At 43.9% G+C, this 22,901-nt stretch overlaps 1 protein-coding gene across 2 annotated transcripts; it reads left to right on the forward strand.

Annotated features, from left to right (window-relative positions):
* The first annotated feature begins 2,525 nt into the window (after nt 1-2,525).
* On the forward strand, nt 2,526-21,958 carry NUP50 (nucleoporin 50). Of its 2 annotated transcripts, XM_042247872.1 has the most exons (9): nt 2,526-2,839; nt 3,410-3,539; nt 6,506-6,584; nt 8,541-8,624; nt 11,421-11,607; nt 12,655-13,308; nt 16,033-16,114; nt 17,535-17,653; nt 18,506-21,958. In XM_042247872.1, exons 2-9 carry the CDS (start codon nt 3,493-3,495, stop codon nt 18,706-18,708), a joined length of 1,455 nt encoding a protein of 484 aa, XP_042103806.1. In that variant the 5' UTR covers nt 2,526-2,839; nt 3,410-3,492; the 3' UTR covers nt 18,709-21,958. The 2 variants fall into 2 exon arrangements, with proteins under 2 accessions (XP_042103806.1, XP_004007092.3); XM_004007043.5 differs by lacking the exon at nt 3,410-3,539.
* Nucleotides 21,959-22,901: the final 943 nt, after the last annotated feature.

Raw genomic sequence — 22,901 nt, forward strand, 5'->3', positions numbered from 1 at the left:
GACAGAGTCCACATCTCCAGCATTGCAGGTGAATTCTTTACTGCTGAGCCACTAGGGACGACATAGATCAAGATGTGGTGTACACACACACACACACACACACACACACACACACACCATGGAGTATTACTCAGCCATAAAAAGGAACGGATGCCATGTGCAGCAACATGGATGGACCTAGAAATTATCCTACTGAGGTAAGCCAGCTAAAGACAAATATGATATTGCTTATATACGGAATCTAAAAAAGTGATACAAATTAACTTCTTACAAAACAGAAATAGACTCACAGACATAGGAAACAAACCAGGGTTAGGAAGGGGAGATGTGGGGGTGGGGCATAAATTAGGAGTTTGTGATTAACATATACACAGCACTGCTATACACAAAATAACCAACTAAGGACTTACTGTATAGCACAGGGAACTATGCATACATTTAAAAAGCATTCTTGATAGATTACATAAAAGGACAATTTTTTTAAAAGCATTTATTGATCTGATTGCTCCCAGAGGTGGAAATACTCTACAACTCAGAAATCATATTAGTGTTTAGTACCAGAAACTGTAAGAAAACACTTCAATTCAAACCCAACATTTCTACAGCTTTGCTTTCTTCACGGCTCTATTCTTCAAGACTTCCTCAGTGGCCGCCAAGAACGTTCCCACCTCTTGATTCTGCGTGAACGCATGCTAACTTTCTTTGCGCTTTCAAGTGTGGACTAAAACATATAGCCACACCCTGAAAGCAGACAGTTATTTTATTTGGTGGGATGTTTCGGACTCCCAGCCCAGGAGACAGCATCTCAATAGCTCTCAGACAACTGCTCCCAAGAGGCAGGAGGGAAAGTCAGGCTATACACAAGTTTGCAACAAAAGGAGCAGGCAAGTCTGAACATCAAAGACCAGGTATCACTGAATTCACTCCCTTCATAAGCACCTCAGCCATCTGGAACCAATCCTGTTTCCTCATTCACTTTGTTTCTTATACTTCTTGTTTATTAATAACGCAGGAGATGTTTTCATTTCACACATTTCGTGTCCAACTCTCTGCGATTCCCCTAGAATTCTCCAGGCCAGAATACTGGAGTGGGTAGCCTTTCCCTTCTCCAGAGGATGTTCCCAACCCAGGGATGGAAGCCTGGTCTCCAGCACTGCAGGCAGATTCTTTAAAAGCTGAGTCACCAGGAAAGGCCAAGAATAGTGGAGTGAGTAGCCTATCCCTTCTCTAGGGGATCTTCCCAACTCCAGAATCCAACTGGGGTCTCCCTCATTGCAGGCAGATTCTTTGCCAGCTGAGCTACCAAGGAAGCCGGTATTTCACACAAGTAAATCATAAACCCTGCCTGGAGGAAAAAATAAGGTTAAGAACCATGGTTCATAAGAACGTTCCTTTTCTGAAGCAATTTTTGCTGACTAGTAACGGATCTAATTCCCATAGCGACCTATTAACTGTAAGGCAAGGAGCGTTTAAATTGCTTTGTACAAATTTATTCATTCTCTCACAGCTCTGTTTGGAGAAGGTAATGGCAACCCACTCCACTATTCTCGCTTGGAGAATCCCAGGGACAGAGGAGCTTGGTGCGCTGTCGTCTCTGGGGTCTGTTGGTAAAGTATCCGCCTGCAACGCAGGAGACCCATTTCGATTTCTGGACTCTATCGTCCATGGGGTCGCAAAGAGTTGGATACGACTGAGCGACTTTCACTTCATTACTGTACATGGTACCGCACTACTCAGGCAAAAGCATACGAATACACCTCTTGACCCTGGACAGTCGTATCTGTCCCACAGTTTAAAAAAACGCGTTTGCAGACGTCATCTTCGTTGATACCGACTAGCGGTGCAAAACGGCAAGTCCCTTCGCCTCTATGGCACCCACCGCGGAAAGGAAATACAAGCTGGCCGCGGAACAGAGGACGTCCGCTTCTCTCGTCCACGCCCGCGACCTTCCCTCCCGGGCTCCGCGAGTCCCAGACCTTCCGAGCATCCGCGGCCGGCGCGACGCAGGCACGTGGGGCAGCTCTCGTCCACGGCTGAGGCACCGAGCTCCCGAAGTGACGCTACCCGAGTTCACTCAAGCCTCCGGGGGACACGACCGCTCCCTTCTCCGAGCTCCAGCATCCCACCCGCACACCACGAGCGCCCGCCACGCGCCCCTACAGCCTCCGCTCTCCCACGCGCCTCCGGAACCCCGGCCGCGCCCACAACCAGCAGCCAACCGCGCGCGACCGCCTCCAACGCGGACGGCGCCCACACGCGGCCGACGCGCACAAGCCCCGCCCCCCGGGGCGGACTTCCTGCCGGAGCCAGAGCGTGGGTTGTGCGCTTGCGCGCGCGCATGCGAAAGACGGGGAACGCGCCTTCGGCGACGGTTTTTTTCCAAAGCAGTTGGGCGCATGCGCTGCGAGAGGCCCGGCCGCTGCCGTGGGTAGTGCTGCCAACCGAGGCTCCGGCGCGCTTGCGCAGTAGCTGGACGCGGGCGTTTCTTTCCTCCCTTTTTTTTTTCGAATTGATCGGGAGGGCTCGATTCGAGTTACAAAATGGCGGCCTGAGGTGTGTGGGGCCCTGTTCTCTCAGCCGTCTCCTGCTGAACGGACGGCTTACCTCCCCTCACTGCTCAACGCAGAGAAACGAGAGCCCCCCAACCCCGAAGGACATGCTGTTTGAGACTCAGGGGTTGCCGATCACCGAATCCTTCGAGGCTCTCAGCACACCAGAAACGACCGCGCGCCGCTTCAGACCCGAGTGCCGCGGCCGCCACCTCGCACCTGCTCGCCGCTGCGCACCCCGGCTTCGCCGCGCCCGCAACCCAGCGAGGGCCGCCGCAGCCACCGGAGAGGTGAGGGGCGGGCCGACTGGGCGGCACGGAAGGGGCGGGCGCCGGGTCTAAGAGAAGGAAGCCGGGCTCCGGGTGCCGGACCCGGGCCTGAAACGAGGAGCCCGAGGAGGGTGGAGCGCGGTGCGGGGCGCCGGCTGGGGACGCGGCGCTCGAGGGAGCGGAGGAGGGTGGGGCGCGGTGTCGGCCGCGACGCACCCCGGCGGGGTGTTTGTGAGGCCGGGCTCGGGGCCGGCCTGTCGGGGCTGCGGTGTCCGACTTGGGGACGGCCGGGCCCGGGCGCGGGGCCCCTGCGGCCCCGGCGGAGGCGGGAGCCGGAGAGGCGAGGGGCCGTCCTGGCTCGGTGTGTTCCCTCGCGCTTCTTTCCGGTGCTCGTCTCGCTGCGCTCCTTCCACCACCCTCCTCCTGTACTGCAGCCACAGGCCCCTGATCACTTGACTCCGTTCGATTAAGAAGCAATGTTCGAGGATTCCGTTTTCCCCGAGCGTTTCAGTCTCCGGGGGCCGGCCCCAGGTTCCATTTTTCCTCCGGGGATCACGGTGTCAAGTATGTTCCAATCTGTTCCCGTCTTAGAGTAGACCGACGTGGACCGAAGTCACCCCAAGGTGGGGCAGCCCGCGGTGGCAGAGATCACAGAATTCCCTGAGCAGGCACGCATGAAGTTTCCCCAGTTACCGAAAGTTTTCGATTTTCCTGTCCCGAGGTATGCCTCATACCCAGTAATCATGTCATGATTTGGTGCCTCCTAAACCACAAGCCCACATTTTTTTTTTTTTACGTTCTTAGATCTTAACACTGAAAGACTGGAGGTGCCAGGCTTTGTTCTAAGTACGTTACCGGCACTTTTCCCCTTTTTCAAAGAAATGTGATTGTCTGAAGTACCATGCTTTGAAATAAAACATGGATTTGGTAAAGTCTTGTTTAGAGCCCGGTTCATAATTCAAGTTAATTTTGTTTTTCCACACTGCAACCTTCAAGTTAGGGAGGGAAGGTATTTTAGAGCCTTTGTTTCTGACAGAGCTTTTCTCTTTGAAAAGATATATTGAGTCCTACCTCGGTTCCAGCCACTCCTCTAAGCTAAGCTTTTTGTTTATAAATTTCACAGCACCTCCCTGTTGTGAAGTAAAGAAATGGAGGCACAAAAATGAAATAATTTGCCCAAGGTCTTCAACAACACCATGGCAAAACTGGATGCTAACATTTTGTAGTTTTCTCAATTTTGCAGTGTCCCAGATCTCTGATTCTAGATCGTCTATTGTGGAGGGGGGCGGGTTTTGAGGTACCTGAGTGAGTGAAACAAAGATACCTGCCCTCTGGTTATTCTTTGATTTGATAAAAATGGAGATTGGATAAATATGGAATAGGAAATGAATTGGCTGTGTTAATTTAGGTTCTTTGACTATGCCGGTTGTCTTCAGTTGTGGCTATGGGTTAGGTGTTAATAGTTTTAACACTTAAAAGTTTTTGCACTTTCAGCTCCACTCCTTTTTGCCTGTTAATAACTAGTTAGGTTATCAAGTTAATAGCAAAAATAGACTATTTAAGTTTCTCCCCTCTTCTGCCCTCTGGTGGAGGTGTTAGTTACTGAATGGGAAAATGGCCCGAAAGAACCCACACAGAGGCCTGGCCTCTGAACAGTTAAAGTTTACTAAGAATTTATGCGGAAGGGTACCTTGTTTGTTTTCTGGATGACAAGATTAATAGCAAAACTTGACCGAGTGTTTGGAATGGAGGCATTAAAAAAGATTTGCAAGTAATGACAAAATTATGTTAATTCTCACGTTTTAGAATCTGGGACTTTAAAGCCATTTATTCTGTAATCAGAAAAAAAGCACTTGGTAAAAGAAAAATTCAGAGATTATTAGGAGATTATTAAAAGCTGAAAATTGCTATGTGATTATCCTACCAGGGGATAGGATTTTGGAGGACTTTGGAATGCTTGCATTTGAATTTTATGTTACAGATCATACTGTGCCCCATGGGTGATGTGTCAGTTTGTATCTTAATGACCAGGAGCTTCTAGGAACTTCTCTGGTGGGTTGTGGTCTTGAGGGCAAATAAGAGTGGGGAAGGACTAGGAAGGAAGCTAGGCTGGTTTTCAAGAACCCTGGCTAGTGTTCCAGGCTAATCAGTAAATCTCTGGGCAAGGTAAGGAGTTTTTTGGCCCATTTAATTGATGTTAGGGAAGAGCCAAGCACAACACTCACAGTGGAGCTCTCCATTGATTGTTTCAGATTTTAATAGCAACAGATACACATCTTAGGATCAGAAAATAAACTGGAAATTTTAAGGTGTGAATACATGGAGTCGGACACAGCTTAGCGACTAAACAACAACAAGCCTTGAATAGAAGTTGAGCTGATGGCTTCTTATTCTTTTTTGGGGATTTTTTTGTTTGTTTTAAATTTATTTTTTAATTGGATGCCAATTGCTTTACAATGTTATGTTGGTTTCTGCTGCTGGTGGCTTGTTAGTGAAGAATTAAGAATTCTAAGAATGTTAACACAGTCATGTTAATCATATTTTGAACTGTCCTCAACATATGTTGGGATTATGTCACAATAAACCCATGGTAAGTTGAAAGTACTGTAAGTCGATCAAACCTACTGAAGATCATAGCCCAGCCTACCTTAAAAGTGCTCAGACATTAGCCTACTGTTGGGCAGAATCAACTGACACAAAGACTGTTTTATAGTAATGTTGAGTATCTCATAATTTTTTGAATACTATACTGAAAATGAAAATCAGAATAGTTATATGGGTACAGAATGGTTGTAAGTATATCCGTGGTGTGGTGGCTTGGCTAGCTGGCTGGGAGCTGTGGCTTGTTGCCACTGCCCAGGATCACAGGAAAATATCATACCTTATGTTGCTGGCCTGAGAAAAAGTCAAAATCTAAAGGAAGGTTTCTACCTAACGAGTGTTGCTTTTCCACTATCATAAACTTGAAAACTTGCAAGATGAACCCTTGAAGTCAGGGACCATCTGTACTCTTGTAGTGAAAATAATAACTCATTCACATTCTTGACTAAGGTCAAACTTTACTAAATATCCTTAAGAGAATTTTAAATATTAAAAATATCTTGCCTATAGCCAGGCTGTGTATAAATGTAATTTGCATGGAGTTAATTGAGCATTTGTTGTTTATTATGCAGTTCTGTAGATTTCTGATTTTTAAAAATCAGTGTATGATCAGCATTTTTTCAAATGGAGTTGTTTTATTGTTTTTCACTGTGCCTTAGAAGACCTCGCTGCCTTCTCCTGTAATTTTTGTTGGATTTGTGACACTGGGAGCCTAACAATGTTATACCATTCTCGTTAAAGAAGTGCCTACTGGTATCAGGAATATCTCATTTCATGCTAAAGTAAATTTTAAAAATTTGTTGTAAGAGTTAAATCATGTTTTAGAAAAGCAGACTTACTACTGGGTGCGTTGGTGGCTCATTGGTAAAGAACCCGCTTGCCAGTGCAGGAGACGTGGGTTTAATCCCTAGACTGGGGAGATCCCCTAGAGAAGGAAATGGCAACCCTCTCCTGTATTCTTGCCTGGTAAATCCTAAGGACAGAGGAGACTGGCGGGCTATTGTCCAAAAGGTTGCAAAGAGTTGGACATGACTGAGCGACTTAACAACAACAAAAGCTTACTACTTCTAATCTTTTTACCTTTAGGTTCAAAAAAATGGCCAAAAGAATCGCCGAGAAGGAATTGACAGATAGGAATTGGGATCAAGAAGATGAAGCAGAAGAGGTAAAAAGTGCTTTCCCTAAGAATGATTTCCTGCTACTTCCAAATTTAAATTTGTTTTGTGATTCCTCGTGAAGACTTTGTCGTAAAAATAAAAGGCCTTTTCAAGAGCATCCTGATGTTGAAGCTGAAACTCCAGTACCTAGGCCACCTGATGCAAAGAGCTGACTCATTGGAAAAGACCCTGATGCTGGGAAAGATTGGGGGCAGGAGGAGAAGGGGACGACAGAGGATGAGATGGTTGGATGGCAACACTGACTCAATGGATATGGGTTTGGGTGGACTCCGGGAGTTGGTGACGAACAGGGAGGCCTGGTGTGCTGCGATTCATGGGGTCGCTGAGTCAGACATGCCTGAGCGTCTGAACGGAACTGAACTGGAAATAATACGGTTTCTTATGATCTGTGCTTAGTGTAGAAATTAAAGGGTGTGCTTTTCGATTAGCGACTATTCCTTCAATACTCTACTCCTTTGTAGAATCACCTTCCTCCTGAATTTCATATAGCATTTCGTTGCGCACACTCAGCCCATGGTTTTAGTCCAGATTGAAGGCTGAGTAAATAATCTAGTTATAAAGTAAATTTGAAAAGTGTTTTACCACCAGTGTCTTAGTTTGCCATACTCACAGTTTTAGATTTTAGAAGATTGAGGTTGCCTCCCTTACTGTACTGCTTCTGGGAGTCCTGTTTTATTTCATATTAAAGATCTGAGACACTCTCCACCCCTAACTGGGTTAACAGGAATAGAATTTAGATGGCCTAGTTTCTTTCCTAATAAAAATGGTCTTCCCTGAGGAAACCTTTTAATTTTTCTCTTAAAAAGAATAAAACACAGCTGCATTTCTGAAATGGCTCATCAGCAGTTTGATTTTCCCAGGCCAGTTCACTGACCAAGCCTGAACCAAGTTAGCCTTTCAAGTTAAAAGAAGTGTGCTAAGTTAAAAAATATACATATAGTTTGCAGAAGCATTTCCAAGATAATTCTTAGACTGCTGTTTTCTTTCTTTTTTAATCTGTTTTCTAGTACTAATATTTTTCCTTTACAAATATGTGTACTAATATTTTTAGGGAAACCAAAACACAAGTATGGGCTTATAAAGAAGTGTTTTTAACAATTTTGACTGACTTGGTACTTTTTAAGCACGTCTTTGGTAACTAAGTTTTTTCCACGTTTTAGGCTATAGTCACATTCCAGGCCTACCACATAATGATTTGTTTTGACATTAAAATATTTCAGAAATGAAAGAACTTCCATTTGGATAGATTCTAATGAAATGTGGGTGGAAGGACATTACATTTGAGTCAGGTGTAGTCAGATGATCGCTTCTGTGGGTTCAGAGATTCCAAAGTTTATCTGAAATAAGTATAGAAGAGAACTTTTTACAGCAAATATTTTATACCATTCCTCTAAGGTAAAAGAAGGGGTGAAGTAAAGCCAAAGATTTTCAGCAAATTTCCAACAGGTCACTTAGAGTCCCAGGTCCCTCAGAGGTCTTCTGGATCATGGGCAAATGGGCAGAGCTGTTCTTTAAAATAATGTGTATTATGAACTTAATTTTTTAAAACTATAGTAGTAAGATGCTAGCTCTGACATCTGGGTAATGTCTTTGAATATATTTGAAGAATTGATCATGAACAGTTTTGTGCCAAGGTTTTGATGGTCTTAGTCTTCTTAGAAAGTTGATGTATGCACTCTTCTCTCTGAATTGTGATTCGAAATCTGGATTTGTAGTTTCTGAAACATTTCTGATTCACCTGACTAGCAATGAAATTCATAAGACAGATAAGAGACATAAACTTTAGTTTAATATATGCTCTCCATAATTCGTGTTACCAGTATTAACAGTACTTAAAACCCAGATGATATATCAGTTTGTCTTGGTCTAGCTTTTTGAAAGTTCAGCATTTTACCTTCTTTTTGCCCTTTTCTTATTGCTGTTTAATTTGTGCACTCCTGCAGGTGGGAACGTTTTCAGTGGCCAGTGAGGAAGTCTTGAAGAATAGAGCCATAAAGAAAGCAAAGCGTAGAAATGTTGGATTCGAAGTGAGTGTTTCCTGGTTCTAAACACTAATTTTATTTCTGAGTTGTAGAGTATTTCCACCTCTAGGAGCAATCAGATCAATAAATGCTTTTTGAAAAAAAATTAACGTTTATGTAATCTATCAAGAATGCCTTTTAAAAATGTATAATGGTTTATCATTGGAGAAGGAAATGGCAACCCATTCCAGTATTCTTGCCTGGAGATTCCCATGGACAGGGGAGCCTGATGGGCTACAGTCCGCGGGGTCACAGAGAGTCAGTGAGACAGCACACAGCACACCGTCGCCAGCGCTATCCACTCGTTTATCAGGGGGCATTTAGGGCGCTTCCCCGTGTTGACTATTGTAAATAGTGCTGCGGTGAATTTTGGGGTGCGTGTATCTTTGAATTATAGTTTTGTTTGGATAAATGCCCAGGAGTGGGATTGCTAAATTGTATGGTAGTTCTATTTTTTTTTTTTAATGAACATTCATACTTTCCTCCTTCAGTGGCTGTACCCATTTACATTCCTGCCAGCAGTGTAGGAAGGCACGTTTTTCTCCGTGTCTTCTCCAGCATTTATTAATTGTAGACTTTTCGATGACAGCCATTCTGACCTGTGTGAAGTGATACCTCATTGTAGTGTTGATTTGTGTTTCTGTAATAATTAGTGATGTTGGACATTTTTTTTACATGCCTGTTGATCATCTGTATATCTTCTTTGGGGCAATGTCTATTTAGACCTTTTGTCTGTTTTTTGATTGAGTTAATAAATGCTTTTTAAAATGCTTAGTTCACTTGTGCACAAGCTTGGTGAAGACCATGGGAGATGTAACAGAGAATAAATGACATCTGTGCCTTACAGGGAGCTTATCCAGTTGGGGAATTAGAGATAGATGTGGACAAATTCAAGCTGTGCTCTAGTATGAAGTGGAAAAATGAATATAGTAATTGGAAAGCAAGGGAAGTGGGTGTCGGGAAGAAGACAGGAAAATGTAAGATATTCTAAGTCTTCTCTGCTTCCTAGGATTGGAGTGTGGGTGGGTACTACCTTTTAGACCAACAGAAGCGTTTCCCATTTGGTGTTCCTGCTAGTGTGTGTTGGTGTTCAGTTGCTCAGTTGTGTCCGACTCTGCGACCCATGGACTGCAGCCCACCAGACTCCCCTCTCCTTCCCCATCCTTCCGAGCTTGCTCAGTTCATGTCCATTGGGTCGGGGATGCCATCCAGTCGTCTCTTGTCGGCCCCTTCTCCTGCCTTCAATCTTGCCCAGCATCAGGGTCTTCGCATCAGGTGGACAGAGTATTGGAGCTTCAACATCAGCATCAGTCCTTCTAATGAATATTCAAGATGGATTTCCTTTACAGTTGACTGGTTTGATCTCCTTGCAGTTCAAGGGACTGTCAAGAGTCTTCTCTAACACCACAGTTCAGAAGCATCAATTCTTTGGCTTTCAGCCTTCTTTATGGTCCAACTCTCACATCCTTACATGATTATTGGAAAAATCATACCTTTGACTAGATGGACCTTTGTTGACAAAGTAATGTCTCTGCTTTTTAATATGCTGTCTAGGTTTGCCATAGCTGTTTCCTGGCAAAATATTTCATTCTTGTGTTCAAAAAGGTAAAATGTGAGTTATAATTCATGAACTGAAATCGTGGCTCCGTGTTCAGCAATCACTCCATGTTTAACAGCTCTTCATCCCAGACCCGTGAGTGCTGTCTTGGTGACCTGGACGTCTCTTGTCAGTCAAGAGAGGCTTGTTTGAACAGCCTGGGTGGCATCCTTGGAATAAACCTGCTCAGCTGCATTTCTGTGGTGGCTTTGTTCAATTTTTCATTATTCTGAGTTATTTTCTGGCCTAATGTCATTCTTAAGACTGGTGACTGGTTGGATGTAGGTCTTGAGCCAAGTAATATTTGATAGCTCTTTCATGGAGAAGATAACAGAGGCGAACGGACTTCATGAGGAAATTACTGATTTTGTTTTAGAAAAGTATTTCAGGGCCTGTGGTGTATCCACATGGAGTTCTCTAGGAAACCATTAGGTATACTGGCTGGGCACTCAACAGGAGTTGGGAGATGGCTGCAGCTCTGGTAAGTTTCCCGTCCAGGAGTTCGAAGCCATGGGGGCTGCTGGGAAGAGGCCTGAGAGCAGGAACTTGTGGCCAGGACCTGATGCCTGGGAAGATAGGCTTGGGGAGGGCCAGGCCAACTGTTGCGTGCGAGTGACAGTGACGAGGTAGAGATGGTGCAGAGCACGCTGCCGAGAGCAGCTTTCGAATGTCAGGAAGTGTGCCGGACACCGCCAAAGCACCAGAGTTCTGTACAGTGAACACAGGCTGAAAGCGCCAGAAGTTCGTAGGAAATTGTAAGTAGTGGGTAAAATGCTTTTAGTGAACCTAACTTGATGTTTCTATAACTTCCTTAGGTACTTGGTCTTTGAATAGTATATGGAAAGTCTTTCATTTGGGGTTTAGTTACGTTGAGCATGTGTTTTATTTATAGTTCTGTAGCTGGTGGTGAGTCCATAAATTTATTTGAGTTAGTCTTTTTGACCTTCTATATCATAAATAGGTTTTTAAGAATTATTTCGCTCTAGATTCCATCTATCCTTCCTGTCATATGAAGGCAGTTTCAGCTTGCAAAGCTATCGTTATGAGTAAAATCCGTGTTCTGTCTCTGCTTGCACTGGCAGTTTCCTTTAATGCTGGTTGCACAAGGGTTGTGGGTACTGTTTAGCCAAGAGAATACTGCCATTTGCTTGCTTATTTGGAAACAAAAAGAGTTACCTAATGTGCGTTCTTTCTTTATTTTTTAGTCTGATGGTGGAGGGGCCTTTAAAGGTTTTAAAGGTTTGGTTGCATCTTCTGGAGGAGGAGGGTTTTCTGGATTTGGTAATGGTGCTGGAGGGAAGCCTCTGGAAGGACTGTCAAACGGAAACAGCATAACTAGTACCCCTCCCTTCTCCAGCATGAGGACAGCAACTGAGACCAAGGCCACCTTCGGTAAGTGGGTTCTTCTTTCCCTGTCTTAACCTGTGTAAGGATAATCTATAAAAAGTAGTTTTGAAAGGGTTTGGTTTTTTTTGTTTTTGTTTTTTTTTTTTTTACTTTTCTCTGGGTTCTGCAGCTGTAGGAGCAAGAACACAGTAATGATGAAAGGGACAAAAATTAGGGAGCTTTTGGCTAATTACAGAGTGAGTAGAGTACAGGCCAAAATAGCCTGGGTTCTGTTCTGCCAGTTACCAGCTCTTTACTTTACCTTGGTAAAGTTCCTTAACCTTTGAGCTTCCAAATCTTCCATCAACTGTGAAATTAATATGACCTCAGAATTGACCTAAGGATCAGAAGAGAAACAGAAGCTCTTAGTGGCCCCTAGGTGAAGGCCTCCCATCCCTCCACCTCATTCATTATAATGTACCAAGGATTTCCTCTGTGCCACACACCTGCATTCCCAGGCTCGGTTTATTTTGCCCCAGACATGTTGATTGCCTCATCCTGTTTTGAGGAAATTACTCAAGAATCTTGGAATTAGTGACAGAGAATGGGCTTGTGGGTTAAAATCTCTGATTCTTGGAAGTGATCCTGACTCATTGGATCATACTTAGCAAATTATTCTAAGAGTGTATACTGTTTAATTTAAATTTGGCAAAGTGTTTAGTATGATTAAAATAAGCACTTCTGTTAAGATTTTAACTGCATTAATATATGTTCCTACAACCTTGGGGGTTAAGTTTTATACTAACTATTTTGACAGTTTTAGGTGAAGTGGGCATCCTTTTGAAGGAAAAGATTATTTTAAAATGACAGGTTTAATGCAAGCATGTGAAAATATATATATGTATATATATACACACACATTCACATATATATGTAAAATGTTTGATTTGATTTTTGTAATAACTAGTTTTTGAATACTATATATACGCATATTGAACTGGAACAAAAATGGGATACGATAAAAGAAAATGTGAAGGCAGAGCGGTATGAAAATCTGAATGGCTTAATTAAATCAGCTTCTGAATAAATTCTTAAACATGTAATTTCCTATAGGATCTACTGCTATAAATGGCCCTACCTCCTTGGTCGATAAAAAGATTTCAACTCCTAAAACTAACGGTGACAGTCAGCAGCCTTCCTCCTCTGGTGCTGCTCGCCACGGGAACGCCTATCACAAACAGCTGGCAGCTTTAAACTGCTCCGTTCGGGATTGGATCGTGAAGCACGTGAACACAAACCCGCTCTGCGACCTCACACCTATCTTTAAAGACTATGAGAAATACTTAGCAAGCATCGAACAGCAGCACGGGAACGGCGGCAGCAGTAGTTCTGAAAGTGAAGCCAACAAAGTATCAGTTGAAGCACAGCCTCCTTCTCTATTTGGTTCAACAAAATTACAACCAGAGTCACCATTTTTGTTTCATGTCAACAAAACGGAGGATATGTCTGAAAAGAAGGTGGAAGCTGTGTCTGAAAAGAGCAAGGACCCATCACTAGGAGCCACAAGTGCCTCGTTTAATTTTGGCAAGAAAATTGAGAGTTCTGTTATGGGCTCCTTAAATTCGGGCCCCTTGACTGGATTTTCATTTTCTTCTGGAAACTCCAGTTTATTTGGCAAAGATACTACCCAGAGTAAACCGGTTTCTTCACCATTTTCCACTAAAACATTGGAGAGCCAAGCAGAAAGTGGCGGCAACGAATGCAAAGGTAAGCGCAGTTCAGTGCCTGAGGCCTGTTTCAGGTTCCTGTGAGCTCTGTGTTTAGTGGGAAAGGCACAGTCTTGTGAGTGAGGTGGGTCTGGATTCACGTCCAGACTCCAGCAGTGCCTAGACATGTGTGTGATCCTGGGCAGGGCTGGTTAACTTCTCTGATTCGTTATTCGTAAAATAGAGTAAGACCTATTTTATAGGATTATTTTAAGGATTACGAATATAAAAATAATATAAAAACATCTGGCATGGGAACTTTGAAAACCCATCAAACACATGCCTTTCCATTAAGAAAAAAAACTAAACTAACATTTTTTGAAAATTTTTATTTTATTGAAAAAAACTCATCATAGATGTTCACTGAAATGTTTTAAGAGATTTGCTTATAAATTCACATAGCAAAACAGTACTATAAATAAAATAGGTAGACTCCATAGACATGAACTTAGACTAGCTCCAGGAGAAGGTGACGGACGGGAAGGCCTGGTGTGCTTCAGTCTGTGAGGTGGCAAAGAGCTGGCTATGATTTGGGGACTGAAGGACAGCAGCAACAAGACTTCATAACCTTGGAGGACAAATGTCTGGGTTGTAGCCACCTTTCTAGAAGTGTTCGTGGTGTGTCTTCCTGGTGCCCCAAACCAGGCGGTAATCCCAGCCCCTCCGCTCTCTCCGTTGTTCTTCAGTCAGTGCAGTTGCGTCCGAGCCTTCTCCAATACCACAGTTCAAAAGCATCAATTCTTCAGCCCTCAGCTTTCTTTATAGTCCAACTCTCAGATCCGTCCTTGACCACTGGAAAAACCATAGCTTTGACTACACGGACCTTTGCTGGCAAAGTAATGTCTTCACTTTTTAATATGCTGTCTAAGTTGGTCATAACTTTTTCCAAGGAGCAAGCATCTTTTAATTTAATGACTGCAGTCATCGTCTACAGTGATTTTGGAGCCCAAGAAAATAAAGTCTGTCACTATTTCCACTGTTTCCCCATCTGTTTGCCATGAAGTGTTGAGACCGGATGCCATGATCTTCGTTTTCTGAATGTTGAGCTTTAAGCCAACTTTTTCACTCTCCTCTTTCACTTTCATCAAGAGGTTCTTTAGTTCTTCTTCGCGTTCTGCCATAAGGGTGGTGTCATCTGCATAGCTGAGGTTATTGATATTTCTCCCGGCAATCCTAATTCCAGCTTGTGCATCTTCCAGTCCAGCATTTCTCATGATGTACTCTGCATAGAAGTTAAATAAGCAGGGTGACAATATACAGCTTTGACATACTCCTTGCCCAGTTTGGAACCAGTCTGTAGTTCCATGTCCAGTTCTAACTCTCCCTTCTTGACCTGCATGCAGATTTTTCAGGAGGTAAGGTCAGGTGGTCTGGTATCCCCATCTCTTTAAGAATTTTCCACAGTTTGTTGTGATCCACACAGTCAAAGGATTTGGCGTAGTCAGTGGAGCAGAAGTAGATGTTTTTCTGGAACTCTTGCTTTTTCTGTGATCCAACTGAATTTGGCAATTTGATCTCTGGTTCCTCTGCCTTTTCTAAATCCAGCTTGAACATCTCCAAATAGGGGTTGTGTCATTATCCCTCTTCACCCCATGGTGGTCGTGAACAAGTAGAGTCTGTATAGAGACTTAAAACTAGTTAAAAGTGCATTCCCCAAGTATTAGCATATTGATCTTTGAAAAGAAAACTGCAGTTGCCAGTGGGCCATAAATACTATGTTTTTCTTCCTGGAGGTAAACTTCTGTTACTTTGCCCTGCCTTCAGCTATCCTCACGCAAGAACCCTCCAGGGCAAAGCAGAGAATAAAGAGCTTCCCTTTGTCCATCTTAAATAAGATGAACAGAGAGAGTGTCACAGTCACAGGGATTCTGCTGTTTGTAGAAAGGATGCTGAATTGGAATAGAGTCTCCATCTCAGCAGGGCACCACTCCATAAAGCACTTATTTCTCACCCGGTGGTTATCACGTGTTATGCACAGAAAGACTTGGAGAACTTGATAAAGTAACAAAACTCAGGAGTACCTTCTTAAAATTTAAATCTTGTGACCTGAATTGTTTGAGCAGCAGAATTCTTTTTCTAGTTACTCATCACTGAGTTTTATGCAGTTGCTTTCTCTTTAGGGGGATCGTAATTTGTGTCCACCAGTGACTTACTCTCCCCTATGATTGGGGCACTGGGGTCAAGGTTAGTGCTTTGGGCTCAGACCAGGAGGGTGCCCACCATACCAGCATGTCCACAGGCGTGGCAATGCAGACACAGCTTCAGTTACTTAGACTTCGCTTGGGACTTGTTTCTCTGACAAACATGCCCTGTAAAATGCTTGTTTTCTCCATCTTTGGCCATTGTGCTCCTTGGTTCTTCTTTGGCATGATGCAGAAATGATCATAGGAATATTTGGGGATGAAATTTCATGTGCTAGAAGCCTGTCTGAGATTTTTCTTTTTGTGGCTAACCTGAGTATAAGTGAGTGTTGACTTTTTCTGTGTAACTTTGCCTGCACTCTGCATACAAGCACGGACACTTTTGTTCTAAGACTTTCTACAAAAATCCAGCAAGTACCTCCTCACCTTGACCCCCCCACACACAGTTAGATTGTGCTTTCAGTTTCTGTATCCGCTTACATGTAATTTTTAGGTTCAGGTGAGGGGCGGGGAGGGGGGCAAACTTCCTTTATCACATTTTCAGGCTCTTGATCGGAATCTTATTGGTGGTGTTTTTACAAAAGGTGGAGATGAAGAAGAGAATGACGAGCCACCAAAAGTAGTAGTTACTGAAGTAAAAGAAGACGATGCTTTTTACTCCAAAAAGTAAGTAGTAGTCACAGCAACCCGCTTGATGAATTTATTTTCAGAGACGTGGAAACAAGCTTCTGGCTGGAGCGCATGGGCAACATCATTCCTGCTGAGTTTACCAGGCACCCCTCCTGGGGTCAGGCTGTGCCTGCTCCCAGAATTGGGACAAAGGAAGAATTCTGGGCCTGTTTATTTAAAAATAATATGATCTTTAAATTTCCTGCTGGGCGAAGCCTGCTCTTTTATGTTAGTTTAGCTCTTTCAGCTTTTCAGGTGCTTTAGAAATTCTTTTCTGTCCTCATCTCTTACCTCATCGTTCTCTCCCTTTTTCTCCTTCCCTTCTTCCCTTCCTTTCCCTGCAGAGATAGTCATCTAAGTCAGTGATTCTAGATTTGGCTTTACTTTACTCTGTCTTCCCCCAGGGATGCAAGCTGGTTTGTCGTGTAGGGGGATTTTGTTTAATGCGAGTTGCTGCTTTCAGAAAAAGGCTGAAGGGAAATTTTTGGTTATCTCTCAGTGAAATGAAATTAGTGCTTTTTAACAAAGATTTTACTGAAAAACATTTGTGCCCTTAAAGCTTCCCTTGGATATGTTTTTCTAATACAAAAATTTCAGACTTAGTAAGTCAGCAGTTTTCATAGTATAAATCACCAAATCCCATTGGATTTCAAATGTTTATTTTTGAGAACTTTTAAAAAGAGACCAATTCCTTTTGCCTGTTTTAAAATAATTACACTGATGGTATAAGGGAATGACCCTGACTAAGGGCATTTTTTGCTTGTTTTGAATGAGGTTTTTTTGGTTTTTGTTTTGCCACTCCTCAAGGCTTGTGGGATCTTAATTTCCTGACCAGGGATTGAACTCTGGCCCCAGCAGTGGAAGTGCCGAGTCCTAACCACTGGACCACAGAGACTCTAACCCAAGGTTTTTTTCTAGTCATAGTGAATCAAAGGAACAGGCAGTGGTTTTGACTTGTTTAATAATGACCAATGGAGATGAAAGAGTCCTGAAGAAAATTCAAAAATAAGAACTAGGGAAAAGGTGAGGGGGAGGGGCAGAGTGTTTGTCCTGTATGTCCCTGTTCTTTAAGCACCAGGGGCAGCTCTTGAGCTCAGGACCAATACATCCAGGAGCTGTAAGGTGCTTGGCAGTGATTTTTGCCTGACCTGAGAAAGGATAGTTTCAGAAACCATTGTGAAGAATTGTATCAGGCCTGCTGTGTAATAGTGAGAAAAAAGGTGGGACTGTAGGCTGTCTCATCAGACTCTTACCTGCCTTGTGTGCAGACCTGATTTGGGTCAACAGAAGACTACCCAGCTCCCTCTGCTGTATTTGCTAACTGGCTTCCACACAGGCATGAGCAGGGGCTGTTGGAAAATCGTGTGGCTTTCGTGACATGTCACTGAGTGATCATGTCGATTATTTTTCTCCTTAGGTGTAAACTGTTTTACAAGAAAGAAAATGAATTTAAAGAGAAGGGTGTGGGCACTCTGCATTTAAAACCTACAGCGAATCAGAAGACACAGCTGTTAGTGCGGGCAGACACCAATTTAGGTGAGTGGCTTTTTCTTCAGGTGGCACAAAATAATCATAATTACACGGTACATAGAAGCTCTCTTCCTTGCTGATTTTAGTCTTCAAGATTTTCAAGTATGTTGATGTGTGTTTTGGAATAGAATAGAGATTGTTCAGGACAAATTCATCCTGTATGACACATTACTTACAGATTTATTTGAATGCTGGGGTGATAGTGCAGAAGGAAAACTCGATGTATTAGAAAGCTGCTGCCAAGGAAGTAACAAAATGTTTTCATTTTCCTTTGTGCTAGAACTGTGACTAAGAAACTGTAGGTAAATTGGACGGTTTAGTTAACTCTCCAGGAGAATTAACCTTGTAAAGAGATCCTTTTTATGTAGCAAAAAATCATTAACTCGTTGTTGTCCACCCTCCAGCTTTACCATTAACAGTCCTCTGAAAGGAGGGGGTAGTGCCCGGGTGGGGGTTCTGAGGGGAAGTGGTCGGGGTTGCCAGGCGACACCAGACTGTGTTCCTGAAACAGACTCCTGTGAAGCTCCTTTCTTTCATGTGGGCTCAGCTGACCTGTGGTGCAGTCACAGTGCGCTCACTCTTGCCTGTGAGCGTGCTGCCCCCTGTGACAGAGCCATTTCCCAGCTGACCACTCTTTGGGGAGAAGGCCTCGGTGGGGCCGAGTCCACGTCCTGCCAGAAGCCCCGTGCTCCTCTCTTGGGGACCCCATACTGTCAGGGAACCAGGCCCTTTTTGTGACGTTCCTGTGGCTCCGTGTTAAGTATGCATTGCATGATTGTTTAATGTTTAGCCTATTAAAGGTGTAGTCTCATGGAAAGTAGTTTATTTTGATGCATTTTTCCCTTTGTTTCAATGCAGGCAACATACTGCTCAACATCCTGATTGCACCCAGCATGCCATGCACCCGCACAGGGAAGAACAACGTGCTCGTCGTCTGCGTTCCGAACCCGCCCGTCGATGAGAAGAACGCCGCCACCCCCGTCCCCATGTTGATCCGGGTGAAGACAAGCGAGGACGCGGATGAGCTGCACAGAATCCTGCTGGAGAAGAAGGGTGCCTGAGCATGCCCACCGAGGAGTGGCTGCCACGCTGCTGCTTCCCCTAGCGCCCCTGAGCTTAGTCAGTTTTCTTCTCTTCTTACTTTGACGTTCTAGGACTTAGAGATAACTTAAAACTTTTGTGGGGAACATTAATATTAAAAGGCCAATAAAACCTTCAATGTTAAGTGTTAAGAAACTGCATTCTCCCTTCTTAAGAACTGTCTAATGTGTAAAATACATTTGAAAGAAAAATTTTGGAAGATTTTTAACATTCATTTATTAAACTAACCACAAGTGATTTCTTAATGGACTGAAATCAGGGTATCGATTAGATTTCCCAAAGGCTTTTCTGATCCAGGGCTTGGGGTCTGCTGCCAGCATCTGCGCAGCCGCTCGTCCTCCAGTGAGCGTGGCTGCTGTGGGGTGGACCTGCTGCCGCGCTGTGGCCGAGGTGCTCCCCTGTGCTTTGTCATGTTACTTTACAGCTGGAACGTTTGCCTTCAGCAGTGGAGTCCTCAGCCGTTTTCGTGTGGACGCTGGCCTCTAACCCTACAGGCTGCTTTACTAGGATTCCAGAGCTGCTTTTTCATTTTAAGAGGAAATGAGTAGCTTGTTGTTTGGTTTTGTAGGTTCCTTCATGAGGTGCTCTTACTTCTGTATCCCCCTAGAGACGAAAGAGATGGGGGGCTTGCCAGGAAAGAGGTTGAAAAGCACAAATTTGGTAGTTTGTAGACCACAGACAGTGGTCACAACCCTTATAGAAAAAAGGGTTAAACCGTACAACAAAAGGGAAAGAATATGCTCTTAGTTAATTGTACCGTGATGAACCCTATGGATCTAAACCCTAACCTTAAGTCATAGGAGCTTTTATTACACATGAGCCATGTGAACTAAGCAGGAAACACGCAATAAGGTAATGGAAGAGGAAGTTGTGTGTGTAAACGTTGCCTTTAACTTTTAGACACCAGTGTATTCTACATTTGATACTGAAATTTCCATTTGCTTTTTAATGGTGAGATGGTCCGTATGTTCATGTGGAATGGAGCCATGGCTGCCCCCGGGGCAGCCACGTTGCTTCTCCATAGCTTTTGGGTAACTAGCACTAGCGCTCTCTGAAGACTCTGGTCACGCGAACTAGATGTCAGGTTTGATGCTATCAAAGTCCACTTTGATTCCTCACGAGTCATTTAATGCTGGTACCAGACAGGCTCAGGGTCTGTGCCTGAGGGCTCACACTTGTATATTCTGCTCTTCAGAACATAATGTCTTCTGACTTCAAAAAAAGATAAGTCAAAATTACTGTAGCTAGTACAGTTGCTTTCATTAAAAAAAAATACAATTTTTAGATGTAAAGGGAGCAGGGAAACCATTTTATGATACGTTACTGTTTAATACTTGAGGTAAAGTAGTTGGGCCAACACTGATCATGAAATTCTTGTACTGCTGCATTCTCACCTCTGATTCCGTGGGAGACATTGGCCCATGTGTGGCTTTGGGTGGATAACATGCACTATTAGGGAATAATTTGGCTGTGTCATGAGGCCTGGGGAGGAAGTGGCAATTGTTGTTTCTTTTACTTTTTAGAAATGAGAAGTTCATGAGTGTTCGTTGTAGATGAGTTTTAGTTAACAAGTGGTTGATTACTTAGTACTGGCCCTTCCCTTTTCACACTGGGCTTACCCAGCTGTTACAGGGATGGGGAAATTTGGGGAACAAACCTCATCAGCACATCCTAGCTTTCACATGCTCCTTGTCCCACCGGAAAGTCAGGCTCACAGACTTCTTCATCTGTAGGAGCTCCGGTGCATTGTTGTGCTTGCCTTTGCATGTGGTGTGGAATGTTCACCGAAAACGGCATGAAAGTCATGGTTGGGTTAACTCTTCCCCACCAGCATCCTAAAAAGTTTGTCTTTTTTAATTACTGGGTGTGTGTGGCTTTTTTTCTAACATTCCCAGCAAATTCTTGCTAAGACTGTACTGTTAAAGTGGAAATTACAGGGGGGACATGTGGTATGTATACCATAAGTCAAAATGTTGTATTGTCTTAAAATCACTCTTGTCCTTTAGGAACTTGCCGGTCTCCACTTTAATTATGTCTGAGTGTAAAAGAGCCTAGTAAGTGTATGTGGATTTCTCTGTAAAATCTTTAAGTCCATGTATGTTACTGGGGGAGGGGCGCCTTGGCCCCTGGAGGGCTGGCCTTTTTGTCCCCACTGTTTAACAGCTCAATTCTACCCCTTGGGTTTAGATTTATTTTTTAAGAAGTTATTAGAAATTAGGCTTTAAGTTGAATGTGGATGAAGTTTTTATCTTTGGTTTGAGAATCTACGAAGAGAGTGTCGTAAATGTGGCCTAAAGGGTGTATATATCTTTAAATCAGATTGTGCTGTATCTTTACAAATACCGAATATCCCAGTGGCCTTTTTTTAACTGCTGTGTGTTCATCTCTTCCTTTTGAGCATTCCCATTAAGCAAAAAACAGAGCACTGTGCTGTTTTCATGACTAGAATTGCAGGCTGAGAATGCGTGTCCAGTTTCTAAACTTCCGATTGTGTTTCTCGTGAAAGCACAGGTCTGCTTATGGACTGGTTTTCTTTTAAAAGGATTATTTTATGGTTTGAATTCTAAATCATATTTTTGATATGCTGCATGCCAAAAAATACCTACCTGTTCTGGGGTAGAGGGAAAAAACTAATATTCTACCTTACTGTTAGAGTTTAGGGAAGGCTTTTCTGGTTTAGTTTTAAAGGTCAGCGAATTGCCTGTTTCTGAGCATTTGTCAGTTATTCTGTTTCAGAACAGTTCAGAACAATCCAAATGAAAGTGCAGTGCATTTTTACAAACTAAGCGACTCGCTCCCAAACCCCTGGTAGTCATCCTCATTCTGGAAGTGAGGTCTCTGAGCACAGACCGCTTTGTCCTGGAGCACCAGTAGGCGACAGGGAGGGGCCTGTCACAACTTCCTTCCCGTGTGGTGCTCTGAGCACAAGGCCTGTGTGTGTGTGTCGCTGGTGTGACAGACACAGGTGTGTGTGTGTGTGTGTGCGCGTGTTGCTGGTGTGGCAGACCCATTTGTAGCAGAGATGGGAAACTTGGTCGCATATCAAATGGATCGATTGTTTGCTTTCTATTTTATATAGGAAACTGTTTTCTAAAGCTAAAATACTTGAATTGTCAGACAATGTAATCTCGGTGTGTCTCCGTTTCTGAATGATCCCGTTGAGCAAGTGTATCAGTCCATGAAATGTGAATAAATGGAAAGTAAACAGAATCAGCGTTTGACACTCTATGTTCCTCTGCTGCACCTGGTGCTGGTGCAAGTCAAGCCCGCCGGAGGGGGAGGAGCCGTGTGGGAGTGTGCCCGGAAGCCCCTAGCAGCAGGAGGGTCGGCTGGCAGGCGAGACCCAGACCCACCGGTAACTGGATCCCGAGGTGCCTTGGAACCCTTGTGCCGGATGAGACCCATTCCAGGCCATTCAAGACTTTCTGTTCGGTCCCTGTTTTTACAGGTTAGACTGGGAATAGCAGGCCCTTCATTGGCTATTGTGAGGAGCGTGCTAGGAGCTTTTAATGTATTCTTGCTTAGTGCTTGCAGCAAACCTTCCAAACGTGGGCTCCTGAGGGCACTTTCCAAAGAAACGAGTTTGGGCAGGCAAGGTTTCTTCCAGCAAGTAAGTGGAGTTGGGAATCTGTGTCCAGGAGGACATTGTGAAACTTAAGGATCAAAATGACCGAGGAAAAAAAATGTATTTTGCGTCTATGTAACCTTGTTTTTGGTGATTTAGGAAATCACTACTAAGGCATTAACACAGTAATTTAGAGTAAGGTTCATATTTTTAAAACATTTGAGTTATTCACTTAGCTTATTTAATAAGAGGTGTCTCTGTTCAAGAAAACTATTACAAAGACTAAGTTACCCATCAAAATGGTTTTCTTGCGCTGGCAACGTGTCGTGGAAACTACTGAAGACGCTGAGTGCAGGTACTGTCTAGAGAGGAGCGCGCTGCAGCCACGCTGGCCCTGCTTCAGGCGCTCAGCTGATGGCCAGGCTGGGGCGGTGGTCCCGCAGGGTGGTCCTGAGGGCAGCGGCAGCAGCACCCAGGGCCCTGACAGAATCACGCTTGGGGGCCCACCCTGCACCTGCCGAAGCAGAGGCAGATGTCGTTCGCACACTATAGAATTCTCAGCAGTTTCTAGTCTATGCACCGAGCTGC

The sequence above is a fragment of the Ovis aries genome, chromosome 3 (genome assembly GCF_016772045.2).
Source record: "Ovis aries strain OAR_USU_Benz2616 breed Rambouillet chromosome 3, ARS-UI_Ramb_v3.0, whole genome shotgun sequence".
NCBI classification, from domain to species: Eukaryota; Metazoa; Chordata; class Mammalia; order Artiodactyla; family Bovidae; genus Ovis; species Ovis aries.

Bases quoted from the DNA above. Each gene is read 5' to 3' on its own strand.
- NUP50 (XM_042247872.1), top strand. From the start codon at position 3,493: ATGAAGTTTCCCCAGTTACCGAAAGTTTTCGATTTTCCTGTCCCGAG. The intron at 3,540-6,505 runs GTATGCCTCATA...TTTTACCTTTAG, and splicing joins TTCGATTTTCCTGTCCCGAG to GTTCAAAAAAATGGCCAAAA. The intron at 16,115-17,534 runs GTAAGTAGTAGT...TTTTCTCCTTAG, and splicing joins GATGCTTTTTACTCCAAAAA to GTGTAAACTGTTTTACAAGA.